We start from the raw sequence: 26,135 nt of genomic DNA, 5'->3' as shown, positions 1-26,135 counted from the left end.
TGCTGGGGCAGGGGCTGCAGTGGGTGAGCTCTGCTGGGGGAGCCCTGCTGGGGCAGGGGTTGGAGTGGATGAGCTCTGCTGGGGGAGCCCTGCTGGGGCAGGGGTTGGAGTGGATGAGCTCCAGAGCTCCCTTCCAGCCCTGACCACGCTGGGGCTCTGGGGTTCTCCTTTGGGAAGGCAGCAGTGGGTGGCCCTGCAGGGCCCTCCTGCTCTTCTGGGGACACAAACAAACCCCAGACACACAAAAAGCTGATTCTTCCCAGCAGGGCACCCGGGAGAAAATGCTCCTTTATGCCCTGCCCTCGTCACATGGGGCTGCTGCTGCTGCCGGCAGCACAGGAGAGAGCTGCTCCCGAGGGAAAACCGAAGCTTTGTGCTCCTTATCTGATCCCTCCCGGGGAGGGGAGAGCTGGAGCTCCAATGTGAAGCTGGAACTCAGGAGCTGGAGCTCCAATGTGAAGCTGGAGCTCAGGAGCTGGAGCTCCAATGTGAAGCTGGAGCTCAGGAGCTGGAGCCTGGGCAGAACACTGGAGCTCAAGGCTGGAGCTCAGAGCTGGAGCTTGAACAGAAAACTGCAGCCCAGAGCACAAGTGGAAAGCTGGAGCTGAGAGCCTGAGCCACTGGAGGCTCCGTGTGTGTGTGGGGGAATGAGGATGATGAAGCTCTTGGTGCCCTCCTCCCACCGAGGGGCTCTGACCTCTGCCCCTTTGCTCACCTTTGGGGCTGGCAGAGCGATGCCAGCCGGGCAGAGCCGCGTTTCCTGGTGCCCTTCGCACATCAAACCCGGGCTGGGTTCTGCAGGGCAGGGTGGAAAGGTGACAGTTCCCTTTGGCTGAGGGCTGCGAGGCTGAGTCCGAGCTCCCCGAGGCTCTCACTGGGGTCCTGTGGGGAATTCAGCCACCTGGGGTGGTGACAGAGCCCCCAGTCCCCTTACCCACCGCCCCTTTGAGCTGGGGGAAGTGCATTTTGCGGCGCTGAGCGGACTCCCAGGGATGGTCACTGCCCCATGGGATGCACCGAAGCTCGCCGGGGGAGCAGCCACGCTCCAGCCCTGCTTGTGCAGCGTGGCCGTTGTGCGCCGGTGTCGCCGGCATCGGGCGCCACCTGTACCAGCCCCGGGGGGCACACGTTGCTGTCCCCTGCCGCCTGCGCACCTCCAAAATCAGCCTCAGCCTCCCCAGGTCTCCCACTTTCCGCAGTAGCTTCCTCCCGTCCCCGTCCCGGGACCCGAACCGGCTCCGGGGGTCCCGCACACGTGGGCGGTGCGGCGACGGAGGCGCGCCCCCCACTACCTGTAGCTTTGGCCAATCAGAAAAATCTCTGCCTCGCCATGCAGCCAATCAGAGGGCTGTCGCTAGGTAGATTAGAGAGAGGGGTCAAGAGGGAGAGGGCGGGCTCGCGCCCGTGGTGCAAGTGCTTCTGACCAATCACAGCAGCAGGAGGGTGACGATTGATAAGGGAAGGAGCTAACCAGAAGGCGCGGGGCGGGGCGCGCCGCGGGGGAGGCGTGCTCCAGGAGAGAGCGACACCTCCCTGAGCCAGTCACAACAGGGGGGCGCGCCGCGGGGGCGTGCCGCGGTGCGGCGGGAGCCAATGGGAGGCGGGGGGCGGGCTGGCGGCAGCGGGCCCGGGAGCGGGGCGGCGGTGGCGGCCGGAGTCGCGATGGGCCCGCGGCGGGCGGCGCTGGGGCTGGCGCTGGGGCTGGCGCTGGCGGCGGCGGCGGCTCTGGGGCTGCGGGTACCGGCACGGCACCGGGCACGGTTCCCTCGCGGCAGCAACGGGCTGGCGGCGGCCGGAGGAGGAGAGGCCTGCGGCGGCCTGCGCGGAGACCCAGCCGCCCTGGGCAACAACACGCACCAGGTGAGGCGGCGGGGTCGGCCCGACCGGCGCTCGGACGGACAGACCGACAGACCCCCAGAGCCAGCGGGAGGGGCAGCGGCAGCTACCCGGGGCGGGGAGGGGAAGGGCGGGGGGGGGACACGGGACACTCAGCCCCGCCCCGCCCCGGGATAGGCGGAGGGACAGCCCTGACCGGCCCCGGCCCGGCCCGACTGGCGGCCTGCGGGCGGCACGGACGGACAGACGGACGGCTGGCTGTCCGGCGGCCCCTGGGAGCGACTGACAGGCACCCGCATCCCCCGGGAGGGATGGACACAGAGAGAGACATCCCCACGGCATCCCCTGGGACAGACGGGCAGACGGACACCTGTCCTGTGGCCCCTGAGACGGGTGGACAGACAGACAGACAGACATCCTCTCGACAGCCCTTGGGATGGGCAGACAGATATCTGCCCTCTGGGACAGACAGACAGACAGACACCACATCCCCTGGGCTGAACAGACAGACGTTGCCCACTGGGATGGGCAGATGGACAGACAGACAACCACCTGCCCTGGGATAGGTGGACAGCCAGCCCGCCCCTGGGACGGACAGACAGACAGATAACCTCCCTGCATCCCTTGGGGTGGGTGGTCAGACGCACAGACAGAGGGACAGACACCCCCTGGGACAGATGGATGGACTGACAGACGTCTCCTGACTCTGGGCCAGCCCCTGGTGCCAGCTGGAGCAGGATGGGACAGACAGACAGATGTTGCCCTGAGGGACAGACACCACCCCATGCCTGCTGGCAGAGGGGCACCTGCTGCAGCAGGACAGACAGACAGACATCCCCCCTGCATGCCCTGGGAAGACACCCCCTGGGATGGAGAGACAGACAGACACCCGCCGGGATGGAGAGACAGACACTGCCCTGCACCTGCTGCAGTGGGACAGACAGACAGACAGACAGACAGACTCCCCTGCGTGGGGCAGGGCACCTCCTGATGGATGTTGAGCCCAGGGCTGGTACTGCTGGGATCTGTGCTGGGATCTGCTGGGATCGGTGCTGGGATCCCTGAGGATCAGCGTTGGGATCAGTGCTGCTACCTGGCAGGGTCGGTGCTGGCATCGGATCTGCTGGGATTGGTGCTGGGATCTGTCAGGATCAGAGCCAGGATTGATTCCAGGCAGGATCAGTGCCCAGGATCTGTTGGGATTGGTGCTGGGATCTGTCAGGATCAGAGCCAGGATTGATTCCAGGCAGGATCAGTGCCCAGGATCTGTTGGGATTGGTGCTGGGATCAGTGCTAGGATCTGTCAGGATGGGTGCTGGGATATGTTTGGATCAGTGCCAGGATTAGTGCCAGGGTCTGTCTGGATCAGTGCCAGGATCAGTGCTGGGATCTGTTTGGATCAGTACTGGGATCTGTTTGGATTGGTGCCAGGATCAGCACCAGGATCTGCTGGGATCAGTGCCAGGATCAGCACCAGGATCTGCTGGGATCAGTGCTAGGATCAGTACCAGGACCTGCTGGGATCAGTGCCAGGGTCAGTGCCAGGGTCAGTGCCAGGATCAGTGCCAGGGTCAGTGCCAGGATCAGTGCCAGGATCAGTGCCAGGGTCAGTGCCAGGCCCCGCTGGCTCCTGGCCGCCAGCTGTGCCCTGCCAGCGGCCGCTGGGTGCTGTGCCAGCCCGGCCTGGGCAGTCCTCACTCTGCTCCCTCCCCAGTTTGCTTCCTTTCCCCTGGTGCCCTGCAGGAGGCGCTGCCCCCGGGGGTGGGGGGGCAGGGCACGGGGTGGCACCGCTGTCCCCTCCCTGCCTGGGTGGCCCCGGGGTGGCCCTGGGGCCGTTTCCAGTGCCCGGCTGGGGAGGTTGTGGCGCTGGGTGGGGAGGCCTGAGGGGAGCCTCCTGCAGCCGTGGGGACAGCGTCCCCCCTGCCTGGGTGGCAGGGGCCCCATGCCCGCGGTGTCCCCATGCCCGCGGTGTGCCCATGCCCGTGGTGTCCCCAGGCCCGCGGTGTCCCCATGCCCGTGGTGTCCCCATGCCCGCGGTGTCCCCGTGCCCGCGGTGTCCCCATGCCCGTGGTGTGCCCGTGCCCGTGGTGTGCCCATGCCCTTGGTGTCCCCGTGCCCGCGGTGTCCCCGTGCCCGCGCTGTCCCCGTGCCCGCGGTGTCCCCATGCCCGCGGTGTCCCCATGCCCGCGGTGTGCCCAGGCCCGCGGTGTGCCCGTGCCCGCGGTGTGCCCGTGCCCGCGGTGTGCCCAGGCCCGCGGTGTGCCCAGGCCCGCGGTGTCCCCATGCCCGCGGTGTGCCCAGGCCCGCGGTGTGCCCGTGCCCGCGGTGTGCCCGTGCCCGCGGTGTGCCCATGCCCGCGGTGTCCCCATGCCCGCGGTGTGCCCATGCCCGCGGTGTGCCCAGGCCCGTGGTGTGCCCAGGCCCGTGGTGTGCCCAGGCCCGTGGTGTGCCCGTGCCCGCGGTGTGCCCGTGCCCGCGGTGTCCCCATGCCCGCGGTGTCCCCATGCCCTTGATGTCCCCGTGCCCGCGGTGTGCCCATGCCCTTGATGTCCCCATGCCCGCGGTGTGCCCATGCCCGCGGTGTGCCCAGGGCCTTGGTGTGCCCATGCCCGCGGTGTGCCCAGGGCCTTGGTGTGCCCATGCCCGTGGTGTGCCCATGCCCGTGGTGTCCCCGGGGGAGGGCACCTGTGGGGCACCGCAGCCCTGCCCTGTCGGGGGGGGGTCCCACTGCCGGTCCCCCCCAGCTGTCTCCTCTGCCCTGCAGTGCATCTTCGATGACCTCAGCGGCTCCGTGTCCCTGTCCTGGGTTGGGGACAGCACCGGGGTAAGCGCTGGGGAGGGGGCACTGACGCCCCCCAAAGGGCAGCAGTGGCCTCACCCTGCCCCCCAGGGGCTGGCGGCAGCTGGGGTGGGGGGAGGGGGAGCGGGCAGGGGGGGCACAGCCCTTCCCTGGGGGGGTGGGGACACAGGGGTGGGGTGGGGGGACACAGGGAGGGGGATAGGGACACAGGGAGGGGGACAGGGACACAGGGGTGGGGATAGGGACACAGGGGTGGGGATAGGGACACAGGGAGGGGGATAGGGACACAGGGATGGGGATAGGGACACAGGGAGGGGGATAGGGACACAGGGGTGGGGATAGGGACACAGGGATGGGGACAGGGACACAGGGGTGGGGATAGGGACACAGGGGTGGGGGATAGGGACACACAGGGGTGGGGATAGGGACACAGGGGTGGGGATAGGGACACAGGGGTGGGGATAGGGACACAGGGATGGGGATAGGGACACACAGGGGTGGGGATAGGGACACAGGGGTGGGGACAGGGACACAGGGATGGGGACAGGGACACAGGGGTGGGGATAGGGACACACAGGGGTGGGGATAGGGACACAGAGGGGGGGTGGTGGTGGGGAGACCCCCCTGGGGGGCTGTGCCCTGAGCTCTGTGCCCCCCTCCCTGCCCAGGTGGTCCTGGTGCTCACCACCTTCCAGGTGCCGCTGGTGATTATGAGCTTCGGGCAGTCCAAGCTGTACCGCAGGTGAGACCTCCCCCTCCCCACCCCCCTGCCGTGGGCACTGGCAGCTGGCTGGGGCTGGGGGCAGGGTTGGGCAGGGGACTGACCCCTCCAATGTGCCCTGTGGTGGCCTGGGGGCCTTGCTGAGCCCTGCTGTCCCCCCCCCCAGTGAGGACTATGGGAAGACCTTCAAGGACATCACCGGGCTGATCAACAACACCTTCATCCGCACCGAGTTCGGCATGGCCATCGGCCCCGGCAGCTCCGGCAAGGTGGCCCAGGCCCCTCCCCACCCCCAGCCTGGGTGGATCCTGGCATGGTGCTGGCATCCCCCTGAAGCTCCCCTCGAGGCTGAGCCTCCTCCTCCTCCCCCTCCCCCAGGTGATCCTGACGGGGGACGTCTCGGGGGGCAGCCGGGGCGGTCGCATCTTCCGCTCCTCCGACTTCGCCAAGCACTTCGTGCAGACAGAGCTCCCCTTCCACCCGCTGCTGCAGGTCTCCTACCACCCCCACAACGCCAACTACCTGCTGGCCCTCAGCACCGAGGTGAGAGCCAGGATGGGACCCTGCCCGGGGGGCACCGAGGGCTCCGGTGGATGCTGCCCCGAGCCGGACCCTGGCTGCAGCTCCTGGGCTCCATCCCCAAGCCAGACCTGGCTGCAGCTCCTGGGCTGCATCTCCTGAGCTCCATCCCCAAGCCAGGCCTGGCTGCAGCTCCTGGGCTGCATGCCCAAGCCAGGCCTGGCTGCAGCTCCTGGGCTGCATCCCCAAGCCAGACCTGGCTGCGGCTCCTGGGCTGCATCCCCAAGCCAGACCTGGCTGCGGCTCCTGGGCTGCATCCCCAAGCCAGACCTGGCTGCAGCTCCTGGGCTGCATCCCCAAGCCAGACCTGGCTGCAGCTCCTGGGCTGCATCTCCTGGGCTCCATCCCCAAGCCAGACCTGGCTGCAGCTCCTGGGCTGCATCTCCTGAGCTCCATCCCCAAGCCAGACCTGGCTGCGGCTCCTGGGCTGCATCCCCAAGCCAGACCTGGCTGCAGCTCCTGGGCTGCATCCCCAAGCCAGACCTGGCTGCAGCTCCTGGGCTGCATCTCCTGGGCTCCATCCCCAAGCCAGACCTGGCTGCGGCTCCTGGGCTGCATGCCCAAGCCAGACCTGGCTGCAGCTCCTGGGCTGCATCCCCAAGCCAGGCCTGGCTGCGGCTCCTGGGCTGCATGCCCAAGCCAGACCTGGCTGCAGCTCCTGGGCTGCATGCCCAAGCCAGACCTGGCTGCAGCTCCTGGGCTGCATGCCCAAGCCAGACCTGGCTGCAGCTCCTGGGCTGCATGCCCAAGCCAGACCTGGCTGCAGCTCCTGGGCTGCATGCCCAAGCCAGACCTGGCTGCAGCTCCTGGGCTGCATCCCCAAGCCAGGCCTGGCTGCAGCTCCTGGGCTGCATGCCCAAGCCAGACCTGGCTGCAGCTCCTGGGCTCCATCCCCAAGCCAGACCTGGCTGCAGCTCCTGGGCTGCATCTCCTGAGCTCCATCCCCAAGCCAGACCTGGCTGCAGCTCCTGGGCTCCATCCCCAAGCCAGACCTGGCTGCAGCTCCTGGGCTGCATCTCCTGAGCTCCATCCCCAAGCCAGACCTGGCTGGAGCTCCTGGGCTGCATGCCCAAGCCAGACCTGGCTGCAGCTCCTGGGCTGCATCCCCAAGCCAGACCTGGCTGCAGCTCCTGGGCTGCATGCCCAAGCCAGACCTGGCTGCAGCTCCTGGGCTGCATGCCCAAGCCAGACCTGGCTGCAGCTCCTGGGCTGCATCCCCAAGCCAGGCCTGGCTGCAGCTCCTGGGCTGCATGCCCAAGCCAGACCTGGCTGCAGCTCCTGGGCTGCATCCCCAAGCCAGACCTGGCTGCAGCTCCTGGGCTGCATGCCCAAGCCAGGCCTGGCTGCAGCTCCTGGGCTGCATCCCCAAGCCAGACCTGGCTGCAGCTCCTGGGCTGCATGCCCAAGCCAGACCTGGCTGCAGCTCCTGGGCTGCATCCCCAAGCCAGGCCTGGCTGCAGCTCCTGGGCTGCATCCCCAAGCCAGACCTGGCTGCAGCTCCTGGGCTGCATGCCCAAGCCAGACCTGGCTGCAGCTCCTGGGCTGCATCCCCAAGCCAGGCCTGGCTGCAGCTCCTGGGCTGCATCCCCAAGCCAGGCCTGGCTGCATCCCCAAGCCAGGCCTGGCTGCAGCTCCTGGGCTGCATCCCCAAGCCAGACCTGGCTGCGGCTCCTGGGCTGCATCCCCAAGCCAGACCTGGCTGCAGCTCCTGGGCTGCATCCCCAAGCCAGGCCTGGCTGCAGCTCCTGGGCTGCATCCCCAAGCCAGACCTGGCTGCAGCTCCTGGGCTGCATCCCCAAGCCAGGCCTGGCTGCAGCTCCTGGGCTGCATCCCCAAGCCAGACCTGGCTGCAGCTCCTGGGCTGCATCCCCAAGCCAGACCTGGCTGCAGCTCCTGGGCTGCATCTCCTGGGCTCCATCCCCAAGCCAGACCTGGCTGCAGCTCCTGGGCTGCATGCCCAAGCCAGACCTGGCTGCAGCTCCTGGGCTGCATGCCCAAGCCAGACCTGGCTGCAGCTCCTGGGCTGCATGCCCAAGCCAGACCTGGCTGCAGCTCCTGGGCTGCATTTCCTAGGCTGCATCCCCAAGCCAGACCCTGCCTGCAGCTCCTGGGCTGCATCTCCTGGGCTGCATGCCCAAGCCAGACCTTGGCCAAGATGTAGACCCTGGCTGCATCTCCTGGGCTGCATCCCTGTGCCCAAGGGCTGTCCCTTGTGCTGCCATGGGGCCGGGGACTCGGCTGGGGCTGGTTTGGAGGCCTGGAGCTGGGGGCAGGGCAGGGTTTGGGCTGCGGAGGCCTTGTCCATAACCAACCTCTTGGCTCCTGCAGAATGGCCTCTGGATCTCCAAGGACTTTGGGGAGAGCTGGGAGGAGATCCACAAAGCTGTCTGCCTGGCCAAGTGGTGAGTGGCTGCCTGCTCTGGGGGGGCTGGTGGCACCCCAGCTCACCATGTCACACCCTCCTTGGGGGGTGGTCTCCCCCATCTCCTCCTCTTCCCCAGGGGTTCCAATGATGTCATCTTCTTCACCACCTACCTGAACAACTCCTGTAGTAAGAGCTTCGTGGTCTGGGGGGGATCCATGTCTTGGGGGAGGCTCTGCCTTGGGGGGAGGGATTCACCCAGTAACTGCTGGTGGGTGCTGGGGAGCAACCCCAGGACCTCCCCAGCCTGTGCAGGGCAGCCCCATGGTGTCACCTACAGCCCTGTAGTGTCACCCCCAGCCCCACGGCATCACCCCCAGCCCCATGGCATCACCCCCAGCCCCACAGCGTCATCCCCTCCCCCACGGTGTCACCCCCTCCCCACGGTGTCCCCCCCCTCCCCACGGTGTCCCCCCCCTCCCCCACGGCATCACCCCCTCCCCCACGGCATCACCCCCAGCCCCACAGCATCACCCCCTCCCCACGGTGTCACCCCCAGCCCCACGGCGTCACCCCCTCCCCCATGGCGTCACCCCCTCCCCACGGTGTCCCCCCCCTCCCCACGGCGTCCCCCCCTCCCCACGGTGTCACCCCCTCCCCACGGTGTCCCCCCCCTCCCCACGGCGTCCCCCCCTCCCCACGGTGTCACCCCCTCCCCACGGCGTCCCCCCCTCCCCACGGTGTCACACTCAGCCCCACCCCCTCCCAGGGTGTCACCCCCTCCCCATGGTGTCACCCCCTCCCCACGGTGTCACCCCCTCCCCAGGGTGTCACCCCCTCCCCACGGCGTCACCCCCTCCCCATGGTGTCACCCCCTCCCCACGGTGTCCCCCCCTCCCCAGGGTGTCACCCCCCAGAGCCTCCCCAGCGCCCCGCTCCCGTGGGGCTGTCCCCGCGGCGGAGCTGGGAGGGAGCCGGGCCGGGCCCCCGGGGGGCTGCCGGGGCCGGGGGCAGCCGGGGAGGCTGCAGCTGGTTAAGCCCTGCCCCTTCCCCTCAAGAAGCTGACCTGGGGCTGCTGGAGCTCAAGAGGACCAACGACTTCGGCAGGACCTTCAAGGTCATCGGCACCAAGATCTACTCCTTCGGCCTGGGGGGTCGCTTCCTCTTCGCCTCTGTCATGACAGAGAAGGTCCTTGGCCTCCCCCCTCCCTTCTCCCCCTGCTGTCCCCTTCCTCTCCTGGCGAGGAGGAGGAGGGATGCTGAAGCTTGGCTCGCCCTCCCCTGCCCCAGGGCAGCACCAGGCGCATCCACGTCTCCCTGGACCAGGGGGAGAGCTGGAACATGGCTCAGCTGCCCTCCGTGGGCCACGAGCAGTTCTACTCCATCCTGGCTGCCAACGACGACTTGGTCTTCATGCACGTGGATGAGCCTGGAGGTGAGTGGGGGAGGGGGCAGCTGGGCATCCCCTGCAGCTCTCAGCATGCCTCTGCAGGGCCTTGGAGGGGAAGTTACTCCATCAGGAAGTGTGGCTGCAGGGGAGGCCCTGAGAGCCACAGCAGGTCACCAGCATGCTCTAGGCTCAACCTCCAGCCAGTTCCTCACCCAGCTCAGAGAGCTGCTGCCCCAGCCAGGGGCTGCCAGCTCAGCCAGGGGTTGGCTGTGGGGGATGGTGGCCAAGGCCTTGCTGCAGTCCAGGCAGTCCACATCCACAGCCTGCCCCACAGCCACCAGGCAGTCCCCTGGGCATGGAAGGAGCTCAGGTTGGAGAGGCAGGAGCTGCCCTTCCTAAGCCCATGCTGGCTGGGCCTGAGCCCTTGGCCATCCTTCAGGTGCAGTGATTGCCCCCAGGATGCTCTGCTCCATCACTTTCCCTGGCACTGAGCTCAGGCTGCCAGGCCTGGAACTTCCAGGTTGAAACCACAGGCAGAGGCAGGAGGCAGCAGGGAAAGTTCTGCTGTGGGTGGTGGGGAGAAGCTCCCTGCTAGGAGCTGAGCCCTGCAGGCAGCACAGCTGGGAGCAGGGAGGTTCCTGGTGCCAGGGGCTCCTCTCCCCCAAACCCCAACCTGTGGCCCTGTGAGAGCCCAAAAGAGACTCAGGAGGAGCCTGAGGGAAACTGAGGCAGGGCCAAAGCTGCATGGGGAGGTGCTGAGGGCCAGGCTGGATGAGGCCCTGAGCCAGCTGAGCTGGTGGGAGGTGTCCCAGCCCATGGCAGGGGGTTGGAGCTGGCTGAGCTTGGAGCTCCCTTCCAACCCAAGCCCATTGTGTGATGCTGTGATTGTGATCCCTGAATGCTGCCACAGGCAGCAGTGCAGCCTGCAGGGGACAGCAGAGCCTGGGACAGCCACAGGGGGACAGCCACAGGGGGGACAGCCACAGGGGACAGCAGAGCCTGGGACAGCCACAGGGGGGACAGCCACAGGGGGGACAGCCACAGGGGGGACAGCCACAGGGGACAGCAGAGCCTGGGACAGCCACAGGGGACAGCCACAGGGGGGACAGCCATGGCAGGGCAGGGATTATACCCCTGGATTAGGCACTGGGGAGGCCACAGCTTGAGTCTTGGGCTCAGTTCTGAGCTCCTCACCCCAGGAAGGACATTGAGAGGTTGGAGCAGGGCCAGGGAAGGGCAACAGAGCTGGGGAAGGGGCTGGAGAAGAGGGCTGGGGAGGAGCAGCTGAGGGAGCTGGGGGGGTTGAGCCTGGAGCAGAGGAGGCTGAGGGAGACCTCATTGCTCTCTGCAGCTCCCTGAGAGGAGGCTGCAGCCAGGGGGGGGTTGGGCTCTGCTCCCTGAGGAACAAGGGACAGGATCAGGGGAAATGGCCTCAGGTTGCCCCAGGGGAGGTTTAGGTTGGGCTTAAGAAGAAACTTCTTCCCTGAGAGGGTTCTCAAAGCCTGGCCCAGGCTGCCCAGGGAGGTGGTGGAGTCCCCATGCCTGGAGGGCTTTCAGAGCTGTGGTGCTGAGGGCCAGGGTTCAGCCCCAGCCTCGGCAGAGCCAGGGAATGGTTGGGCTTGGATGAGCTGAAAGCTCCTTCCCAGCCAAACCAATTCAGTGGTTTCATGGCACCGGGCTCCTGGCCTCTCCTCGTGAGGCAATGGCCTCAGGTTGCCCCAGGGGAGGTTCAGCCTGGCCACTGGGGGCAACTTCTTCCCCCTGCGGGTGGCAGAGTCCTGGCCCAGGGGCAGCGAGGGAGTCCCCGGCCCCGGCGGGGTCTGAGCGGCAGGGAGCCGCGATGCCGGGGGGCGCGGTGCCGGGAAGCCGGGGGGCCGCGGTGCCGGGGAGCCGGGGGGGCGCGGTGCCGGGGAGCCGCGGTGCCGGGGAGCCGGGGTGCCGGGGGGCGCGGTGCCGGGGAGCCGGGGGGCGCGGTGCCGGGGAGCCGCGGTGCCGGGGAGCCGCGGTGCCGGGGGGCCGGGGAGCCGGGGAGCCGCGGTGCCGGGGGGCGCGGTGCCGGGGGGCGCGGTGCCGGGGAGCCGGGGGGCCGTGGTGCCGGGGGGCGCGGTGCCGGGGAGCCGCGGTGCCGGGGAGCCGCGGTGGCCGGGGGGCGCGGTGCCGGGGGGGCGCGGTGCCGGGGAGCCGGGGGCCGCGGTGCCGGGGGCCGCGGTGCCGGGGAGCCGCGGTGCCGGGGAGCCGGGGGGCCGTGGTGCCGGGGGGCGCGGTGCCGGGGGCCGCGGTGCCGGGGAGCCGCGGTGCCGGGGAGCCGGGGGGCCGTGGTGCCGGGGGGGCGCGGTGCCGGGGAGCCGCGGTGCCGGGGAGCCGCGGTGCCGGGGGGCGCGGTGCCGGGGAGCCGGGGGCCGCGGTGCCGGGGGCCGCGGTGCCGGGGAGCCGCGGTGCCGGGGAGCCGCGGTGCCGGGGGGGCGCGGTGCCGGGGAGCCGCGGTGCCGGGGAGCCGCGGTGCCGCGGAGCCGGGGGGGCGCGGTGCCGGGGAGCCGCGGTGCCGGGGGGGCGCGGTGCCGGGGGGTGCGGTGCCGGGGGGCCGCGGTGCCGGGGAGCCGGGGGGGCGCGGTGCCGGGGAGCCGCGGTGCCGGGGGGCAGGCTTTGGCGGCGCCCTGGGGCAGGGCTGGGCTGAGGCTCGGCAGTTCCTTGCCGCAGACACCGGCTTCGGCACCATCTACACCTCGGACGACCGCGGCATCGTCTACTCCAAGTCGCTGGAGCGCCACCTCTACACCACCACGGGCGGCGAGACCGACTTCACCAACGTCACCTCCCTGCGGGGCATCTACATCACCAGCGTCCTCTCCGAGGGTGGGTGCCCTGCAAGGCTCAGCGGAGCCCGCAGCCCCCCGGCCCCCCACCCCCCATCCCCCTTCCCTCTCCCCCCACCCCACAACTGGGCTCACCTCTCCCTGCGGCCGGCTGCCGGCCGGGGCGGGAGGGGAGCAGGGAGGGGAAGGAGGCAGCAGCCCAAGCTCACCAGCGGCTCCTTCTCTGCCTCCTCCTCCTCCTCTTCTTCCTCTGCCTCCTCCTCCTCTTCTTCCTCTGCTTCCTCCTTCCCTTCTTCCTCTGCCTCCTCTTTCTCTTCTTCCTCTGCCTCCTCCCTTCTTCCTCCTCCCTCCTTCTCTCTCCTCTTTCCATCCTTCTCCATCCATCTCCCTCCTTTTCCCTCCTCCTCCATCCCTCTCCCTCCTCCTCCCTCCTTCTCCCTTCTCCTTCCTCCCTCCTCCCTCCTTCTTCCTTCTCCCTCCTCCCCCCTCCTCCCTCCCTCCCTCCTCTTCCTTCCCTCTTCCTCCTCTCCTCCTCCTTCCCTCCTCCTTCTTCCCTCCTCCCCCCTCTGTTCCTCCTCCCTCCTCCCCCCTGCCCTCTTCTCCCTCCTTCCTCCTCCCCCCTCCTCCTCCTGCCTGTTTCTCCTCCCAGACAACTCCATCCAGTCTGTCATCACCTTTGACCGCGGGGGGGAGTGGGTGCCCCTGCGGAAGCCCAAGAACACCACCTGTGACTCCACAGCCAGGAGCAAGGAGGAGGTGGGGCACAGCCCCCAGCCTGCTGCCACCTTGGGCTGCTCAGGAGCCAGGGAGTCCTTCCCTCAGCTCCTGCTGGAGATGCTGAGGGAGTGGGGGGCAGCTGGGCATCGGGCTGGGGGGTGGCACTGGGGGGCTGTGGTGGCACCGTGGGGCTGGGGGTGGCACTGGGGTGCTGAGGGTCACTCCATGGGGTCTGTGGGTCACTCCATGGGGCTGTGGGTGGCACTGTGGAGCCATGGGTGGCACTGTGGGGCTGTGGGTCACTCCATGGGGCCGTGGGTGTCAGTGTGGGGCTGTGGGTGGCACTGTGGGGCTGTGGGTCATTCCATGGGGCCGTGGGTGTCACTGTGGGGCCATGGGTCACACTGTGGTGGGGCTGTGGGTTCACTGTGGGGCTGCCTGGCAAGCCCTGAGCAGGAGGGGGGGCTGGGGGTACTCCCCAGCATCCACTAGAAGTTAAAGGGTGACTGCCCTGTGCTGGGGCCCTGCGGGCTCCTGGCTGGGCTCTTCCCCCTCTCTCCTTCCCTCCTTCTTTTCTCTTCCTTCTCTTCTTCCTCTCCTCCTTCTCCTCTTCCTCCTTCTCCTCCTTTCCTCTTCTCCTCTCTTCCTCTCTTCCTCTCCTCTCTTCCTCTCCTCCTCTCCTCTCTTCCTCCTCTCCTCTTCTCCCTCCTCTTCCTCTCCTCCTCTTCTCTCTTCCTCCTCTCCTCCTCTCCCTCTTCTCCCTCTTCTCCCTCTTCTCCCTCCTCTCCTCTCCTCTCCTCTCCTCTCCTCTCCTCTCCTCTCCTCTCCTCTCCTCTCCCTCTTCTCCTCTCCTCTCCTCTCCTCTCCTCTCCTCTCCTCTCCTCTCCTCTCCTCTCCTCTCCTCTCCTCTCCTCTCCTCTCCTCTCCTCTCCTCTCCTCTCCTCTCCTCTCCTCTCCTCTCCTCTCCTCTCCTCTCCTCTCCTCTCCTCTCCTCTCCTCTCCTCTCCGAACCTCTCCTCTCCTCTCCGAACCTCTCCTCTCCTCTCCGAACCTCTCCTCTCCTCTCCTCTCCGAACCTCTCCTCTCCTCTCCTCTCCGAACCTCTCCTCTCCGAACCTCTCCTCTCCGAACCTCTCCTCTCCTCTCCCTCTGAACCTCTCCTCTCCGAAACTCTCCTCTCCTCTCCCTCCTCTCCCTCCTCCTCCTCCCCTCCTCCTCCCCTCCTCTCCCTCCTGCAGTGCAGTCTCCACATCCACGCCTCCTACAGCATCTCCCAGAAGCTCAACGTCCCCATGGCTCCGCTCTCCGAGCCCAACGCCGTCGGCATCATCATCGCCCACGGTACCGACCCTCCCTCCCCCCTGCCCCGGGGTGGGGGGTGTGTGTGTGTTTGTGTGTGGTGTGTGGGCACCATGGGGGTGCAAGGAGCCCCCCTTGGCCCCTGTCCCACCTGCCCAACTCCCTGCAGGCAGCGTGGGGGGGGCCATCTCCGTGATGAGCCCTGACGTCTACATCTCCGACGACGGAGGCTACACCTGGGCCCGGATGCTGGAGGGGCCTCACCACTACGCCATCCTCGACTCAGGGGGGCTCATCGTGGCCATTGAGCACACCAGCCAGCCTGTCAACGTCATCCAGTAGGTTGCAGGGCATGAGACTGAGCACATCCAAGTGCCAGGGGCTGCACACTGGCCACAGCAACCCCAGGCAGTGCTACAGGCCGGGGGCAGAGTGGCTGAGAGCGGTCAGGCAGAGAGGGACCTGGGGGTGCTGGTCGATGGTAGGCTGAACAGGAGCCTGCAGGGTGCCCAGGCAGCCAGGAGGGCCAAGGGCATCCTGGCCTGCAGCAGGAAGAGTGTGGCCAGCAGGAGCAGGGAGGTCATTCTGCCCCTGTACACTGCACTGGTTAGGCCGCACCTGGAGTCCTGTGGCCAGCTCTGGGCTCCTCAGGTCAGGAAAGAGGTTGAGCTGCTGGAAGGTGTCCAGAGAAGGGCAACAAAGCTGGGGAGGGGTCTGGGGCACAGCCCTGGGAGGAGAGGCTGAGGGAGCTGGGGTTGCTTAGCCTGCAGAGGTCACCCCTCAGGGGTGACCTCATTGCTCTCTACCACTACCTTAAGGGAGGTTGCAGACAGGCAGAGGTTGGTCTCTTCTCCCAGGCAAGCAGCACCAGAACAAGAGGACACAGTCTCAAGCTGTGCCAGGGGAGGTTTAGGCTGGAGGTTAGAAGGAAGTTCTACACAGAGAGAGTGATTGCCCATTGGAATGGGCTGCCTGGGGAGGTGGTGGAGTCCCCATCACTGGAGGAGCTCAGGAGGAGACTTGATGGGGTGCTTGGTGCCATGGGTTAGTTGATTAGGTGGTGTTGGATGGTAGGTTGGACACAATAATCTTGAAGGTCTCTTCCAACCTGGTCTCGTCCTCTTCTCCCCTTCCCCTTCCCCTTCCCCTTCCCCTTCCCCTTCCCCTTCCCCTTCCCCTTCCCCTTCCCCTTCCCCTTCCCCTTCCCCTTCCCCTTCCCCTTCCCCTTCCCCTTCCCCTTCCCCTTCCCCTTCCCCTTCCCCTTCCCCTTCCCCTTCCCTTCCCCTTCCCCTTCCCCTTCCCCTTCCCCTTCCCCTTCCCCTTCCCCTCCCCTTCCCTTCCCTTCCCTTCCCACTGGGGGGCGCTGGGCAGGCACCTCCCGAGCTCCCAGCACTTCGGTGCCGGGGGGTGGGCGGTGGGGGAGGTTTGGGTTGGAGCCCCCAGGATTGGCCCAAGGCTGCACAGGGCTGCTGGGGTGGAGTTGCCATCCCTGGAGGGGTTTGGAGGCAAGGCCTAGAGGATGGTGAGATCCAGGGCAGGCCTGCAGAGAGGAGGGTTTGGGGGGGCTGGTGGAGGGAGATGCTGGCCAGGAGGCAGCAATGGGCACTGGCAGCCCAGTGATCTCTGGGTCCCTTCCACCCCCTGGGATCCTGTGATCCCGGGGTCTCTGGGTCCCCTCCATCCCCTGTGATCCCGGGGTCTCTGGGTCCCTTGCAAGCGCCGTGGCCCTGCGGTCGCTGAGCCGCTGTGCCCCGGGGCAGGCTCTGCACGGACGAGGGGCAGTGCTGGCACCAGTACAGCTTCTGGCTGAGCTGCTGTGCCCCCTGGGCAGGTTCTCCACGGACGAGGGGCAGTGCTGGTACCAGTACAGCTTCTGGCTGAGCCGCTGTGCCCCTGGGCAGGCTCTGCACGGACGAGGGGCAGTGCTGGTACCAGTACAGCTTCTCCCTGAGCCGCTGTGCCCCCTGGGCAGGCTCTGCACGGACGAGGGGCAGTGCTGGTACCAGTACAGCTTCTCCCTGAGCCGCTGTGCCCCTGGGCAGGCTCCACGGACGAGGGGCAGTGCTGGTACCAGTACAGCTTCTCGCTGAGCCGCTGTGCCCCTGGGCAGGCTCTGCACGGACGAGGGGCAGTGCTGGTACCAGTACAGCTTCTGGCTGAGCCGCTGTGCCCCTGGGCAGGCTCTGCACGGACGAGGGGCAGTGCTGGTACCAGTACAGCTTCTGGCTGAGCCGCTGTGCCCCTGGGCAGGCTCTGCACGGACGAGGGGCAGTGCTGGTACCAGTACAGCTTCTGGCTGAGCCGCTGTGCCCCTGGGCAGGCTCCACGGACGAGGGGCAGTGCTGGTACCAGTACAGCTTCTCGCTGAGCCGCTGTGCCCCCTGGGCAGGCTCCACGGACGAGGGGCAGTGCTGGTACCAGTACAGCTTCTCGCTGAGCCGCTGTGCCCCCTGGGCAGGCTCTGCACGGACGAGGGGCAGTGCTGGTACCAGTACAGCTTCTCCCTGAGCCGCTGTGCCCCTGGGCAGGCTCTGCACGGACGAGGGGCAGTGCTGGTACCAGTACAGCTTCTGGCTGAGCCGCTGTGCCCCCTGGGCAGGCTCCACGGACGAGGGGCAGTGCTGGTACCAGTACAGCTTCTGGCTGAGCCGCTGTGCCCCCTGGGCAGGCTCTGCACGGACGAGGGGCAGTGCTGGTACCAGTACAGCTTCTGGCTGAGCCGCTGTGCCCCGGGGCAGGCTCTCCACGGACGAGGGGCAGTGCTGGTACCAGTACAGCTTCTCGCTGAGCCGCTGTGCCCCGTGGGCAGGTTCTCCACGGACGAGGGGCAGTGCTGGTACCAGTACAGCTTCTGGCTGAGCCGCTGTGCCCCTGGGCAGGCTCTGCACGGACGAGGGGCAGTGCTGGTACCAGTACAGCTTCTGGCTGAGCCGCTGTGCCCCCTGGGCAGGCTCTGCACGGACGAGGGGCAGTGCTGGTACCAGTACAGCTTCTCGCTGAGCCGCTGTGCCCCTGGGCAGGCTCCACGGACGAGGGGCAGTGCTGGTACCAGTACAGCTTCTCGCTGAGCCGCTGTGCCCCGTGGGCAGGTTCTCCACGGACGAGGGGCAGTGCTGGTACCAGTACAGCTTCTCGGCGGAGCCGATCTTCTTCACGGGGCTGGCCTCGGAGCCCGGCGCTCGCTCCATGAACGTCAGCGTCTGGGGCTTCCGCGGCAGCTTCCTCTCCCGCCAGTGGGTGTCCTACACCATCGACTTCAGCCAGCTGCTCGCCAGGACCTGTGAGTGCCAGCCCCGGGCACAGCCGTGCCGGGGCCACGCGGGGGTGGGGGCACGCGGGGGTGGGGGTACATGGGGATGGGGCACACGGGGGTGGGGGACATGGGGATGGGGACAAATAGGGATGGGGGACATGGGGATGGGGACAAATGGGGATGGGGCACACGGGGATGGGGACAAATAGGGATGGGGCACACGGGGATGGGGACAAATGGGGATGGGGACAAATAGGGATGGGGTACATGGGCATGTGGGCATGTGGGGATGGGGCACATGGGGATGGGGGTGCATGGGGATGGGGCAAAGGGGGATGGAGCACATGGGGAATGGGGTACATGGGGATGGGGTACACGGGGATGGGGGCACGTGGGCATGGGGTACATGGGGATGGGGTACATGGGGATGGGGCAAATGGGGATGGAGCACATGGGGATGGGGGTACATGGGGATGGGGTGCATGGGGATGGAGCACATGGGGAATGGGGTACATGGGGATGGGGAGACATGGGGATGGGGTAGGTGGGGATGGGATACACAGGGATGGGGCACGAGGGGATGGGGGCACATGGGGATGGGGTATGTGGGGATGGGGGCATGCAGGGCTGAGGGGTACATGAAGATGGGGTACGTGGGGATGGGGACAAATGAGGATGGGGTACATCTGGATGGGGCACATGGGGCTGGGGGTACATGGGGCAGGGGACAAATGGTGATGGGGACAGACAGGGATGGGGGTAAATGGGGCTGGGGGTGCATGAGGCCAGGGACAGCCAGTGCTGGGGGTATAGGGGATGGGGACAGCCAGGGCTGGGGTAAAGAGCCCAGGGCCAAGGCCAGTCAGGACTGGGGACAGGCAGGGCTGGAGGCAGACGATGCTGGGGACAGGCAGCAGTGGGGACAAGCAGGGCTGGTGCCAGGCATAGCCAGGACTGAGGACAAGCAGGGTTAGGGACAGCCAGGGTTGAGCAGGGCACAGGCAAGGCTGGTGACAGCTGGTGGCAGAGACAGCCAGGTCTGGGCACGAGCAGGGGGCAGCTGGAGCTGGGGATAAGCAGGGCTGGGGACAACCAGAGGTGGGGACAGGCAGGGTTGGGATTAACTATAGCTGGGGACAAGCAAGGCTAGGGACAGGCAGTGTTGGAACAGGGCTAGGGACAGGCAGGAGTGGGGCCAGGCAGGGCCAGGGGACAACCAGGGCAGGGCACAGCAGCGCTGGGGCCAGGCAGGGCCAGGGGACAACCAGGGCAGGGCACAGCAGCGCTGGGGCCAGGTAGGGCCAGGGGACAACCAGGGCTGGGGACAGCAGCACTGGGGCCAGGCAGGGCCAGGGGACAACCAGGGCTGGGGACAGCAGCGCTGGGGCCAGGCAGGGCCAAGGGACAACCAGGACTGGGGACAGCAGCGCTGGGGCCAGGCAGGGCCAGGGGACAACCAGGACAGGGCACAGCAGCGCTGGGGCCAGGCAGGGCCAAGGGACAACCAGGACTGGGGACAGCAGCGCTGGGGCCAGGCAGGGCCAGGGGACAACCAGGACAGGGCATAGCAGTGCTGGGGCCAGGCAGGGCCAGGGGACAACCAGGACAGGGCACAGCAGCACTGGGGCCAGGCAGGGCCAGGGGACAACCAGGACAGGGCACAGCAGCACTGGGGCCAGGCAGGGCCAGGGGACAACCAGGGCTGGGGACAGCAGCGCTGGGGCCAGGCAGGGCCAGGGGACAACCAGGGCAGGGCACAGCAGCGCTGGGGCCAGGCAGGGCCGAGCTGGAGGACACTCGGTGCCGGTGCCTTTAGCAGAGCCCTTCACAGGGCTCCCTCGGGGGGGGGCACCCGGGGTGCCGGGGTGCCAGGCCGGTGGCAGTGCCTTCGGTGGCCGTGGCGCTGAGCCCTGTCCCCCGCAGGCGAGGACAAGGACTACATCATCTGGCTGGCTCACTCCAGCAACAGCAGCGACCCCAGCGACGGCTGCATCCTGGGCTACAAGGAGCAGTACCGGCGGCTGCGCAAGTCCTCCCTCTGCCACAACGGCAGGGACTACGTCGTCACCAAGCAGCCCTCCGTCTGCCCCTGCACCCTCGAGGACTTCCTCTGGTAGCCACCGGGGGCGCCTCGGCCCCCTCCTGTGCCCTGTGCTGTGGGGCTGATCTCACCCTGGTCCTGCAGTGTCCCCAAGCTGGGTCTCAGCTTCTCCCCCTCCTGTCCCCTGTGCTGTGGGGCTGATCTCATCCTGGTCCTGCTTGTCCCCAAGCTGGGTCTCAGCTTCTCCCCATCCTGTCCCCTGTCCTGTGGGGCTGATCTCACCCTGGCCCTGCAGTGTCCCCAAGCTGGGTCTCAGCTTCTCCCCCTCCTGTCCCCAGTGCTGTGGGGCTGATCTCACCCTGGTCCTGTTTGACCCCAAGCTGGGTCTCAGCTTCTCCCCCTCCTGTCCCCAGTGCTGTGAGGCTGATCTCACCCTGGTCCTGTTTGTTCCCAGGCTGAGTCTCAGCTTCTCCCCCTCCTGTCCCCAGTGCTGTGGGACTGATCTCACCCTGGTCCTGTTTGTCCCCAAGCTGGGTCTCAGCTTCTCCCCCTCCTGTCCCCAGTGCTGTGGGGCTGATCTCACCCTGGTCCTGTTTGACCCCAAGCTGGGTCTCAGCTTCTCCCCATCCTGTCCCCTGTGCTGTGGGGCTGATCTCACCCTGGTCCTGCTTGTCCCCAAGCTGGGTCTCAGCTTCTCCCCCTCCTGTCCCCAGTGCTGTGGGGCTGATCTCACCCTGGTCCTGCTTGTCCCCAAGCTGGGTCTCAGCTTCTCCCCCTCCTGTCCCCTGCCCTGTGGGGCTGATCTCACCCTGGTCCTGTTTGTCCCCAGGCTGAGTCTCAGCTTCTCCCCATCCTGTCCCCAGTGCTGCAGGACTGATCTCACCCTGGCTCCTGCTTGTCCCCAAGCTGCATCTCAGCTCCTGTCCCCAGTGCTGTGGGGCTGTTGTCACCCCGGTCCTGCTTGTCCCCAGGCAGGGTCTCAGCTCCTGTCCCCATGGCTGTGGGGGTGGTGCCACCCTGCCGGGCAGGGTCTCAGCTCCCTGTCCCCATGGCTGTGGGGGTGGTGCCACCCTGCCGGGCAGGGTCTCAGCTCCCTGTCCCCATGGCTGTGGGGGTGGTGCCACCCTGCCGGGCAGGGTCTCAGCTCCCTGTCCCCTCTGCCTGCAGTGACTTTGGCTACTTCCGGCCGGAGAACCACTCCGAGTGCGTGGAGCAGCCGGAGCTGAAGGGCCACGACCTGGAGTTCTGCCTCTACGGGCGGCGAGAGCTGCTGCGCACCAGCGGGTACGGCCCCGGCCGCCCCCCGACCCCCGGGACCCCTCCCATCCGGCCTCCCAGCGCCCCCTGCCGGCAGGCCGGCACCCAGCAGGCACGGATCCTGCCCCGGTGTCATCCAGCAGGCACGGATCCTGCCCCGGTGGCACCCAGCTGGCACGGATCCTGCCCCGGTGGCACCCAGCAGGCACGGATCCTGCCCCGCTGGCACCCAGCTGGCACGGATCCTGCCCCGGTGGCACCCAGCAGGCACGGATCCTGCCCCGGTGGCACCCAGCTGGCACGGATCCTGCCCCGGTGTCATCCAGCAGGCACGGATCCTGCCCCGCTGGCACCCAGCAGGCACTGATCCTGCCCCGGTGTCATCCAGCAGGCACGGATCCTGCCCCGGTGTCATCCAGCAGGCACGGATCCTGCCCCGGTGTCACCCAGCTGGCACAGATCCTGCCCCGGTGTCACCCAGCAGGCACGGATCCTGCCCCGGTGGCACCCAGCAGGCACGGATCCTGCCCCGGTGGCACCCAGCTGGCACGGATCCTGCCCCGGTGGCACCCAGCTGGCACGGATCCTGCCCCGCTGGCACCCAGCTGGCACGGATCCTGCCCCGGTGTCACCCAGCAGGCACGGATCCTGCCCTGGTGGCACCCAGCTGGCACGGATCCTGCCCCGGTGGCACCCAGCTGGCACAGATCCTGCCCTGGTGGCACCCAGCTGGCACGGATCCTGCCCTGCTGGCACCCAGCTGGCACGGATCCTGCCCTGCTGGCACCCAGCTGTCCCCTCCCTCTCTCCAGGTACCGCAAGATCCCTGGGGACAAATGTGCAGGGGGGGAGAGCCCCAGCCGGGAGGAGAAGGACATGAAGAAGAAATGCACCAGCAACCTCCTCAGCCCCGGGCAGCTGGTAGGGGACAGGGGGCAGATGAGGGCAGCAGGGGGCAGGGGACAGCTGTGGGCAGCAGGGGACAAGGAACAGCTGTGGGCAGCAGGGGGCAGGGGACAGCTGTGGGCAGCAGGGGGCAGGGGACAGCTGTGGGCAGAGCGGGGCAGGGGACAGCTGTGGGCAGCAGGGACCCTTGGGACAGCTGTGGGCAGCAGGGACCCTTGGGACAGCTGTGGGCAGCAGGGGACAGGGGACAGCTGTGGGCAGCAGGGGACAGGGGACAGCTGTGGGCAGCAGGGGACAAGGAACAGCTGTGGGCAGAGGGGGGCTGGGGACAGCTGTGGGCAGCAGGGGGCAGGGGACAGCTGTGGGCAGCAGGGGACAAGGGACAGCTGTGAGCAGCAGGGGGCAGGGGACAGCTGTGGGCAGCAGGGGGGCTGGGGACAGCTGTGGGCAGCAGGGACCCTGGGGACAGCTGTGGGCAGAGGGGGGCTGGGGACAGCTGTGGGCAGCAGTGTGATATGGGTTGGGCCTTGGCACAGAGCCCTCTCTGGGCACTGGTGATGCCAGCTGGGCACAGAGCCATCTCTGGGCATTGGTGATGCCAGCTGGGCACAGAAGCCTCTCTGAGCATTGGTGGTGCCAGCTGGGCACAGAAGCCTCTCTGAGCATTGATGATGCCAGCTGGGCATTGGCACAGAGCCATCTCCTGGCATTAGTGATGCCAGCTGGGCACAAAGCTATCTCTGGGCATTGGTGATGCCAGCTGGGCATTGGCACAGAGCCATCTCCTGGTATTAGTGGTGCCAGCTGGGCACAGAGCCCTCTCTGGGTGTTGGTGGTGCCAGCTGGGCACAGAAGCCTCTCTGAGCATTGGTGGTGCCAGCTGGGCATTGGCACAGAGCCATCTCCTGGCATTAGTGATGGCAGCTGGGCACAGAGCCCTCTCTGGGCATTGGCGATGCCAGGGCCTGCTCCCGGGGGGTGCTGGTTGGGCCTGGGGGTGCCCCTGGTGCCCCCCAGCCGCAGGCCTGTCCCTTGTGCCCGCAGGCAGCCTCGCCCAGCTCCGTGCCCATCGTGCTGGCCGTGGTGGCAGTGCTGCTGCTGAGCGCCGCGGCTGGCACCCTGCTGGTCAAGAAGTACATCTGTGGGGGCAGGTGAGGGGCACCCGCTGCCCAGTGCCACCCACACACACACCTTGGTGCCACCCAGTGCCCCCCCGGCCCACCCACACACCTTGGTGCCCCCCAGTGCCCCCCCAGTGCCACCCCCACACCTTGCTGCCACCCAGTGCCACCCTCACACCTCAGTGCCACTCTCAGACCAGTGCCAGCCCACTGCACCCTCACACCCCCCCACACTGCCATCCTGATGCCAGCCTTACCCCCCAGTGCCACCCACAGGTCCCAGTGCCACCCTCAGCCAGGTGCCAGCCCACTGCCACCCTCACCCCCACTGCCATCCTGATGCCACCCACACACTGTGATGCCACCCATGCATCCTGATGCCACCCTTACCCCCCAGTCCCACCCTTACACCCCCCAGTGCCACCCACAAGTCCCAGTGCCACCCTCAGCTGGGTGCCAGCCCACTGCCACCCTCACCCCCACTGCCATCCTGATGCCACCCTTACCCCCCAGTCCTACCCTTACACCCCCCAGTGCCACCCCCAGGTCCCAGTACCCCCCCCACCCCCCCTGCCATCCTGATGCCACCCTTACCCTGATGCCACCCTTACCCCCCAGTCCCACCCTCACACCCCCCAGTGCCACCCCCAGGTCCCAGTGCCCCCCTCACCCCCCCTGCCATGGTGCTGCCAGGCTTGCCAGGGGCAGGCTGTGCCAGCTGTGCCCTGTGGCAGGTTCCTGGTGCATCGCTACTCGGTGCTGCGGCAGCAGGCAGAGGCCAACGGCGCCGAGGGGCTGGAGGGGCTGGGCAGTGCCAGCTGTGCCACCAAGGGAGGCTACCACGACGACTCCGACGAGGTGAGCGAGGGGCTGCCCAGGCTCTGTGCCCCCTGCCCCTGCCGGGGCTCTCACCCGCCCCTGCGGGCACCCACAGCCTGGCACCTGCCCCTGCGGGCACCCACAGCCTGGCACCCGCCCCTGCGGGCACCCACAGCCTGGCACCCAACCCCTGCGGGCACCCACAGCCTGGCACCCGCTCCTGGGGGCACCCACAGCCTGGCACCCGCCCCTGCGGGCACCCACAGCCTGGCACCCACCCCTGCGGGCACCCACAGCCTGGCACCCGCCCCTGCGGGCACCCACAGCCTGGCACCCAACCCCTGCGGGCACCCACGCCCTGGCACCCGCCCCTGGGGGCACCCACAGCCTGGCACCCAACCCCTGCGGGCACCCACAGCCTGGCACCCAACCCCTGCGGGCACCCACGCCCTGGCACCCGCCCCTGCGGGCACCCACAGCCTGGCACCCAACCCCTGCGGGCACCCACAGCCTGGCACCCGCCCCTGCGGGCACCCACAGCCTGGCACCCAACCCCTGCGGGCACCCACAGCCTGGCACCTGCCCCTGCGGGCACCCACAGCCTGGCACCCAACCCCTGCGGGCACCCACAGCCTGGCACCCGCCCCTGCGGGCACCCACAGCCTGGCACCCAACCCCTGCGGGCACCCACAGCCTGGCACCTGCCCCTGCGGGCACCCACAGCCTGGCACCCAACCCCTGCATGCACCCACAGCCTGGCACCCAACCCCTGCGGGCACCCACAGCCTGGCACCCAACCCCTGCATGCACCCACAGCCTGGCACCCAACCCCTGCGGGCACCCACAGCCTGGCACCCGCCCCTGCGGGCACCCACAGCCTGGCACCCAACCCCTGCGGGCACCCACGCCCTGGCACCCGCCCCTGGGGGCACCCACAGCCTGGCACCCAACCCCTGCGGGCACCCACAGCCTGGCACCCAACCCCTGCGGGCACCCACGCCCTGGCACCCGCCCCTGCGGGCACCCACAGCCTGGCACCCAACCCCTGCGGGCACCCACAGTCTGTCATGCTCTCTCCAGGGGCATCCACAGCCTGGCACCCACCCCTGGGGGTACCCACGCCCTGGCACCCCCTCTCCAGGGGCACCCACGCCCTGGCACCCGCCCCTGGGGGCTGCCCACAGTCTGTCCCCTACCCCCCTGGGCACCCCCCCATTCTGTGTCCCCCTGCTTTGTGCACCACCCCCATTCTGTCCCCCTCCCCTCCCCCCCCCATTCTGTGTCCCCCCCCCATTCAGTGCCCCCCCATGGACACCCCCACTCTGTGTCCCCCCCCCCCCCCTATGTCCCCCCCCATTATGAACACCCCCACTCTGTGTCCCCTCCGATTCTGTCCCCCCCCCTTATGGACACCCCCACTCTGTGTGTCCCCCCCATTCAGTGCCCCCCCCCCCCATGGACACCCCCACTCTGTGTCCCCCCCCCCATTCAGTGCCCCCCCCCCATGGACACCCCCATTCTGTGCCCCCCCCCCCATTCTATGTCCCCCCCACTTATGGGCACCCCCACTCTGTGCCCCCCCCCATGGACACCCCCACTCCGTGCCCCCCCCCCCATTCTATGTCCCCCCCCCATGGACCCAATCTGTGTCCCCCCACATTCAGTGCCCCCCCCCCGGACACCTTCACTCTGTGCCCCCCCCATGGACACCCCCACTCCGTGCCCCCCCCCATGGACACCCCCACTCCGTGCCCCCCCCCATGGACACCCCCACTCTGTGCCCCCCCCATGGACACCTTCACTCCGTGCCCCCCCCATGGACACCCCCACTCTGTGCCCCCCCCTGGACACCCCCACTCCGTGCCCCCCCCATGGACACCCTCACTCTGTGCCCCCCCCCTGGACACCCCCACTCCGTGCCCCCCCCCTGGACACCCCCACTCCGTGCCCCCCCCCATGGACACCCCCACTCTGTGCCCCCCCATGGACACCCCCACTCCGTGCCCCCCCCGGACACCCCCACTCCGTGCCCCCCCCCATGGACACCCCCACTCCGTGCCCCCCCCGGACACCCCCACTCTGTGCCCCCCCATGGACACCCCCACTCCGTGCCCCCCCCCTGGACACCCCCACTCCGTGCCCCCCCCCATGGACACCCCCACTCCGTGCCCCCCCCCCCGTGACCCTCTCTCTCCTCTCCCCCCAGGACCTCCTGGAGTGA

The 26,135-nt window shown here is 68.3% G+C and overlaps 1 protein-coding gene across 1 annotated transcript; it reads left to right on the top strand.

The window, feature by feature from the left end:
* The first annotated feature begins 1,612 nt into the window (after positions 1–1,612).
* Positions 1,613–26,135, top strand: SORT1 (sortilin 1). The gene is made up of 20 exons (XM_054176302.1): positions 1,613–1,860; positions 4,601–4,660; positions 5,305–5,378; positions 5,524–5,626; positions 5,736–5,900; positions 8,265–8,338; positions 8,438–8,487; positions 9,357–9,487; positions 9,589–9,733; positions 12,386–12,541; positions 13,151–13,257; positions 14,457–14,559; positions 14,687–14,855; positions 17,607–17,797; positions 19,694–19,883; positions 20,979–21,095; positions 21,881–21,989; positions 23,019–23,125; positions 23,830–23,953; positions 26,121–26,135. The coding sequence occupies exons 1-20, from the start codon at positions 1,663–1,665 to the stop codon at positions 26,133–26,135; spliced, it is 2,388 nt and encodes a 795-aa protein (XP_054032277.1). The 5' UTR covers positions 1,613–1,662.

This window comes from Dryobates pubescens, chromosome 35 (genome assembly GCF_014839835.1).
Source record: "Dryobates pubescens isolate bDryPub1 chromosome 35, bDryPub1.pri, whole genome shotgun sequence".
Classification (NCBI taxonomy): Eukaryota; Metazoa; Chordata; class Aves; order Piciformes; family Picidae; genus Dryobates; species Dryobates pubescens.
The sequence above is the reverse complement of the archived record's forward strand: the minus strand, read 5'-3'. Positions and strand labels throughout refer to the sequence as shown.